The sequence below is a fragment of the Octodon degus genome, unplaced genomic scaffold (assembly GCF_000260255.1).
Source record: "Octodon degus isolate 3935 unplaced genomic scaffold, OctDeg1.0 scaffold00086, whole genome shotgun sequence".
Taxonomy (NCBI): Eukaryota; Metazoa; Chordata; class Mammalia; order Rodentia; family Octodontidae; genus Octodon; species Octodon degus.
Genome location: NW_004524662.1, coordinates 1,960,825 through 1,968,145, shown reverse-complemented (window position 1 = coordinate 1,968,145; position 7,321 = coordinate 1,960,825). Strand labels below are relative to the sequence as shown.

General features: G+C 33.5%; 1 protein-coding gene and 1 non-coding gene across 9 annotated transcripts in view; one reads left to right on the top strand and one right to left on the bottom strand.

Annotated features, from left to right (window-relative positions):
• Positions 1 to 7,321, top strand: part of Mipol1 (mirror-image polydactyly 1) — a 349,459-nt gene that overhangs the window by 127,312 nt on the left and 214,826 nt on the right. For all 8 annotated transcript variants that reach the window (XR_002822316.1, XM_023721848.1, XM_023721844.1 and 5 more), the window contains exon 10: positions 3,493 to 3,600. Coding sequence is in view for 7 of the 8 variants with exons in the window: in XM_023721848.1 (XP_023577616.1) it covers positions 3,493 to 3,600 (108 nt within the window). In the remaining variant the exon portion in view is untranslated. The remainder of the gene's footprint in view (positions 1 to 3,492; positions 3,601 to 7,321) is intronic.
• LOC111818301 lies at positions 1,067 to 1,173 on the bottom strand. The gene has a single exon (XR_002822324.1). It is a non-coding gene; the product is annotated as a U6 spliceosomal RNA (small nuclear RNA).

Genomic DNA, 7,321 nt, shown 5'->3' with positions numbered 1-7,321 from the left:
GATGTTTTCAGATCCTCTGGGAAAATTCCCAGTAGAGGAATAGCTGGTTTAAAGGGGATTTCCAGACCAACTTTTCTAAGGAGTCTCCATATTGATTTCCATAACAGTTGCACCAGTCTACATTCCCACCAGCAGTGGAGAACGGTTCCTTTTTCCCCACAGCCTCTCCAACATTTGTTAGCATTACCTTGGTTTAAATACCAGGCAAGGACTCAGCTGAATAAGGAAAGTACAGACCCGTCTTTTTAACGAACACAGATGCAGAAAATTTCAACAAGACAATGGCAGATAGTGTGCAGCACATCATCACAAACATCATTCATGGCCCAAGGATGCAAAAAAAAAGTACACAAATCAGTAAATTTACTCCGTCACATAAAAGACAAAAATCACATAATCATCTCACTAGGTACAGAAACAATGTACCATCCAGTCATGAAAGGCCCTGAAGAAATGGGTATAGAAAACTTATCTCAACTTGATAAAAGCCACATGACAAATCTACTGCCATCATTAAATTAAGTGGAGAATAGATAAGCTTTCTAAAATCAGGAACAAGACAAAGATTTCCACTGTCACCATTCTTGTTAAATACAGTAGTTGAAACATTTAACCAGAGAAATCAGGCAAGAGAAAGAAAGAAAATAGAATATTTAGGAAAGGAATAAGTTAAATACTTGATGAGATATAGGAGTCTTGATTCAATCTTGTAAATATGGTAACCATTTTGCCCAGCTGAGTAATACTCGATTGTGTAAAAAGGCCACATCATCTTCATGCATTCCTCAGTTGTTGGGCATTTGGGTTGCTTCCAAGGTTTAGCTATGACAAACAATGCTACCATAAACATAAGTGCACATAAATTGCTGTGGTATGTCTTCAGTTCTGCTGGAAAAATACCAAGGAGGGAAATCGCTGGCTTCAATGGAACCTCCAATCCTAGCTTTTTAATATATCTCCATATTGATTTCCACAGTGGTTGTACCAATCTGCACTCCCACCAGCAGTGGAGAAGGATTCCTTTCCTCCCACAGCCCCTCCAACATTTGTTATTGGTTGACTCTTTTTTACTATGAAGCACTTTCTGAATTTTCATGTCATCCTTATACAGAGGCCATGCTAATGTTCTCTGTGTCATTCCAGTTTTAGTATATGTGCTGCCAAAGCAAGCACTTGGTTGATTTCTTGGTGACAGCTATTCTTTCTGGTGTGAGATGGAATCTCAGTGTTGTTTTAGTTTGCTTTTCTTGAATGACTAATGATGTTGAACATTTTTTCATGCAGCTATTTTCCATTTGTATTTCTACATCTGAGAAGTGTATATTCATCTTAGATGCCCATTTTTGGATTAGGTCTTTGAATTTTGGGGGCCTGATATTTTTTAATATTTTTAATATAACAAGAAATTAATGGAAAACATAAAAAAATTAATGTTAGAATAATAAATGCCAGTTTGAGTTGTAGATGCAGCTTGATTGTATCTTGGGAACCAATAATTTTTGATTATTTTTACTACCAGGCATTTATTAAATAGTCTAGAAAAAACTTTATATGATGTTGAATGAGTATGTGTATTTAATTGGATAGAAGGCCTTTGTCAGAAGGGCAGTTGGCTATAATTTTTTCCTAGCTCATGAGTTTTCTCTTTACTCTGCTGATGATACTTTTGACCTGCAGAAACTTTTTAAAAAGATGGTATCCCAGTTGTTGATTATTGAATTATTTTGCTTGTTTTCTTTTGTGTTCTTTTTTCTTCAGTTTTGGCTTATTAAACCATGTATACAAAGAAAACCAATTTATATATCTGCTTCATGAGCCATGCATATGTAGTCAAAAATTATCAGCTTTACCTTTAAATTATCATTGGTAACTCTTGGTCATTCCATTGATACCTAATAATTTTCTATTAAAATTGATTAAAATGTAAAGCATAAATTTAATAAAAAAATCATGACACATGATTTTTGTCTGTATTATGTGACCAAATATTTTAATTGTTTTGGGTTTTAAAAGGACACAAATATAATTAAATGGAAATCATTGAAATCACAGTTGAATGGAAATCCTCAATAAAGAGAAAAATCTTAATAAAGACCAAAGGTACATGAGACAGCTCTCATGAACCATGTGGTATATGCATAGCACATGATAGACTAGACATGTTGATGTAATTTTATTAATTTTTTTTTGTATTTTAGGGAAGGGTCCACAGGGTATTCAGGGTCTCACTAATAGATCTGACTCACGGTGATCCTCCTGTTTACAGCCTCCCAAGATCTGGGATTATAGTGTGTGTGCCACTACACCCAGTCTCAATTGCCATCTCAGCATGCCCTGGGGGCAGGGCCAGCACAGCAGGCCTGGAGGTTCGAACCCCAGACCTCTGTGCCTGCTTGCAGGTGCTTTAATCTGCTGAACAATTTGGCTGGCCCTATATAGATGTAATTTTGTTGGTCATAGAATCAGTACTATATCATATTTTCAGAATTTAGCTCTAACACATTTTCTATTATATTACTGTTAATTTGAAATGTCTTGATTTTTCTAGTTACTTTCATTTGTATGTTTTTTATAATTATGTTTTGTATGCATGGTGTGGTATACTCATAGACCTGTTTCAATATCAGGAGTCTAGTAAGTGTTTTTTAAATATATATGTATATTACTCAACATTGAAAAATACTAAAATTAACTGCATAATATTTTGAGGGTCTGAATCAAAAGAAATTAATGGAAAACATAAAATAAAAAATTAATGTTAGAATAATAAATGCCAGTTTGAGTTGTAGATGCAGCTTGATTGTATCTTGGGAACCAATAATTTTTGATTATTTTTACTACCAGGCATTTGTTAAATAGTCTAGGAAAAACTTTATATGATGTTGAATGAGTATGTGTATTTAATTGGTTGTTATGTAAATACCATAATTAAAAATAAAAAGGTAAGGTTTTTCTTTTTACTGATGCATGTGTTTAATACTTTATTTCTTTAATCTTTAACATATTTTCATATGTTCTATATTGCAGTATATTACTTTATATCCTATATAGTTATTGTGTAAAATACTATCTCTTTATATTTTTATGAGTACCTTTATTTGAAAAATAATAATTCTTCATAGAGTATAATATTATAGCTTAATTAGAATTCATTTTGAATTTATAAAGCATGTTTCTTTTCAATGAAGAACTAGATAGAATTTGGTTAATAAAGAGAAATTTGAAAACAGTTGATTCTTAGTTTTTAAAGAGGTATTTTATGGTATATTTAGCTTAATAAGAAAAACTAAAAATTTTAATTGAATAAGCCAGTACTATAAACAATGTTATTTTGTTTGTAGTCAGTATTACTTTTACTTACCTTTCTGGTTTGGGGGGAAAAAAAAACTTGTGTTTTAGAGAATACAGTGATATTATTTACATTAATTCATATGGCTTGGTGAAAAAAATGTGCGAACTCCTTTACTTAATGGGATTCTTCCCCTGTGGCAGTGCAAACGGCTAGAGCAGGAGCTTCATCATCTGAAAGAGCAGAACCAGACTTCAGCAAACAACATGAGACATCTGACTGCTGAAAACAATCAAGAACGTGCTCTGAAGGTAAATCTCTGTTCCTTCTTGCAGGCAAATTAAGGTTGTAAGCCCTTGGTGCCAGCTTTCTGTGCTGCATATATCAGTTGTGTACATTGCAGCAGAAGTGAGCTGTGGTGTTTGCCAACAACCCCTTCTTTAAACACAGATACAACACCCTTCTGCTATGGTATTATTTTATTTCATGTATCTGTTCGTGAAAGCAACATATTTTCTGAATTTAGAGTAGTAGAATATTAAGTCTTTGGCATATACTCCATCATTTTTTTTGTTTTTAACTTTTATATTTAATAAAAAGTAAACTCGTTAAAAGAAAAAAAATAAATCATGGGCCTTTACTTTGTATCGCCATTATAATAATTTTTCATTGAACTGTAGTATTAGTAATCCATAAAACTCATAGTCCTTGAAAGATATATGTAAGTGTTTGGATTTGTAACAAGACTTAGGATGTTACAAGAAAAGAAAAGAAACATAATATGTTCTATTTGCACTTGAAACCAAGTTCTGTCTCATTATAATGTAGATTCAGCAATCATGAGAAAGGTCATTATTTTGATTCTACTAATTTTATTTCTTCTTAAAATGATTGTCACTTCCTATTCTACTTTTTGTTTGTCCCAGTTTCTAGAGTATTGCCTGTGACACAGTAATGATCTCCACCTTTAAGGTGCTTGAATTGACATTAACATATTTAAAGTGAAAATGCATGGGAAGAATCGTCTTTGTTTTTATATATAGTATAAAAAGATGAGCTGCCAAGAGGATCTTATTGCATTTTGTCATTTTGAACCCGTTTTTTCCTGAAAATTACAGCATCATGTTCTTAACAAATCAACCAAGGATTACAAAAGTTAATATTCTAAATTTTAGAAAAATAGTGACTTTTTATGTGCAGGGATTAGAAGATCTCACTACACAGATAGGACTTGTAGTAATCCTTCTATTTTCAGCCTCCCAAGCACTGGGAATATAGGTGCACACCATTATGCCCGGTCTGTGACATTTTTATATAGAATTTTTTTAATAGGCCCAAGAAAATGTTTCACAGAAATCAGATTTTTCTACAAAATATATTTGACTTCATTTAAAAATTCTTAGTGCCAAAGCAGGCATTGTGATGCATGCCTGTAATCCCAGCACTGTGAATTTGAGATCAGCCTGGGCTACAAAGTGAGCTCATGACCGGCCTGAACTGTATAGGGAGACCCTGTCTAAAAGGACAAAAAAAAAAAAAATCTTAGTAGTGAGCTTATAATAATTGTTATTACTGTTTAGCACGTTTTCTTTTTTCTTTTTATTGAATTTATGGATGGACCATAAAGATGAATAAGGAAAGAGATAATTATAGATTTCTATGACCCAAAGAAGGACTATTTGACGAGAATTAAGTATAATAATTTTATTTTGATCAAGGAGATTATGAGGCCACAGAGGAAAGTGAACGATATTGTAGAGGGTGCCTAAGGACAGTCACATAGAGAGAAACATTCTCAGGCTTTCACAGAGAGCAATTTGCTCAAGCAATGGCTGTGACTCATCCATATGGCTGACACTGACAAAAGATCTACAAACTGCAGTACAAGGTTTCAGAATAGATCCTGAGGGAATTTGACTGACCTTATCAGATACAAAAGTTACATTTCTTGTTATATAGATCTTGCTTTATCTTGGTCTTAGCCATCCAGCAGAAAAGTATAAAAATGAGGTATAAAAAGTAAAGCCAGATTAATATGCTGGGCTGTAAAAGTCTTAAGTCAACAACTTCTGACATTGCCAGTCATGTGGATAACCCACTACTATTATAGACTACTGGACTATATTGGATTACTTTGTGGAATTCATGCACCTACAATATATGAATGGCAATGGATTACCCATCTCTGACAAAAGTAAACAAAAAAGGGGGATATAAATGAAGGACCATTTTGTAGTGAACATATATATATATACACACACACACACACAAAATAGCATAGATATACATCTACTTTCTCTTAGTTCAATGAGAAGAAAGTTTTGAACTAATAGTGTTTAGACAAGATATATCTGCATCTTGTATTATAAATAACTACTACGAAGATGACAATATTCAATGTATTAATTATTGAAACTGTCCTAGTAGCCTGTTTTGAAACTCTCATTGCTACTTTTTTCTCAATAAAATTAATATTTAAAAATATAATAATTTTAAAGGATTACTTTCAAAGTGAAAATCAAGGTTGTTTGAATTTTCATTTCTGTAATGCTTGCTAATTTTTTATTAGTATTAGTGGACAGATTTTTATATGCTTAATGGCCTATGCCTTTTTTATTAAAAAGGGAGACTGGCAATGCATCCATCATCCCAGTACTCTTGGATGTGAAAGCATGAAGAGTGCCTGTCGTATGGCATCCCCTACTATTTATGTCCTAAAGAAAGTTTGTCAGCCCCTCCATGTGGATATCTGAATGTCTCTTAGTGAATTTGAAACCAGATTCTTTAACTCCATGTATGAAGTCAGGATATATCTCAGGCATATCCATATAAAGAAGTCAGGATCTAAGTCAGACATTATATTGTTGGCATAACTCAACATTTCTTTCCAGTCATATTCTCCTTTGTTAGAAGTGGAAAAAGTTAACTATTGTCTCAGCATTTCTTTTGCCAGGAGACATAACGAAGAAACTACAGCAGGACTAGAGGAAGAAAGGATACTTCTAGGAATGTGTTTTTGTGTTTTTGTTTTTTTTTTTTTCAATAAGGGAGATTAAGCAAACACTATTACTCATTTCCTTTTATTACATTTTAAACTATTTTTTTTGAAAATTCTTTTTTTTTAATTTCTTTTATTTATTTGAGAGAGAGAGAGAGAGAGAGAGAGAGAGAGAGAGAGAGAGAGAGGTGTGTGTATGGCCAGCTCAGCCCACCAGGGGGCGGGGCTGGCTGGCATGTGGTGCTGGGGGATTGAACCGCGGTCCCTGATGCTTTGCTAAACTTGTTCCAAGTAGGTGCTTTAGACCACTGAGCCATCTCTCCAGCCCCTTAAACTATTTTTGGAACCAGAAATTGAACTCAGGACTCACACTTGCCAGTTAGGCACTTGTGCTGTTGAGCTATAGTCCGTGTCCTACCTTTAATACTTACCCAGTGTATGGAACTATAGGAACCATTTTACAGCAATGATAAAAGTCCAAGAAAAGCTGTCTGGCATCAGTGAATCCTGTAGTCAGTGAGATAATGAGAGAACATTAAGCACCTGTATCCTGGCTTCTTCTTCTGGTGAGAGAATAAAGCTCTGTATTTTATATAATTTTCATTGCTTTCTATTAGTTACTGCCAGCTTGATCCAATAACATCTATTCATTAATCCTCTTAGACTTGTACACTATAATTGACATAATCATCATACTCTTTCAAGATCTCACCTACTACAAAGCAGTTCAGCATCCAGTCCTATCAGCTGTGCAGTGGTTGTTTCCACTTTAACTCTTATTTTTATTCTACCCTATCAAGGCCATAATCTAGACAGTAATAATGCAAGTATTGCTCTAATTTTTCTATCCTAAGCAGTTGTTATATTGTCATCAGCTATGATTCTAAAGCAAGGGATACCTTTTTCTACTCTAAAATCTCAGTATATCTTACTTTTTCAGGAATATAAGAAAATGTTGATAATTTTAATAAGCCTCATCTTAGAAAATGATCAAGGGTGAGTAAAATTGTATTATAGTAATATTTTATTTTTTT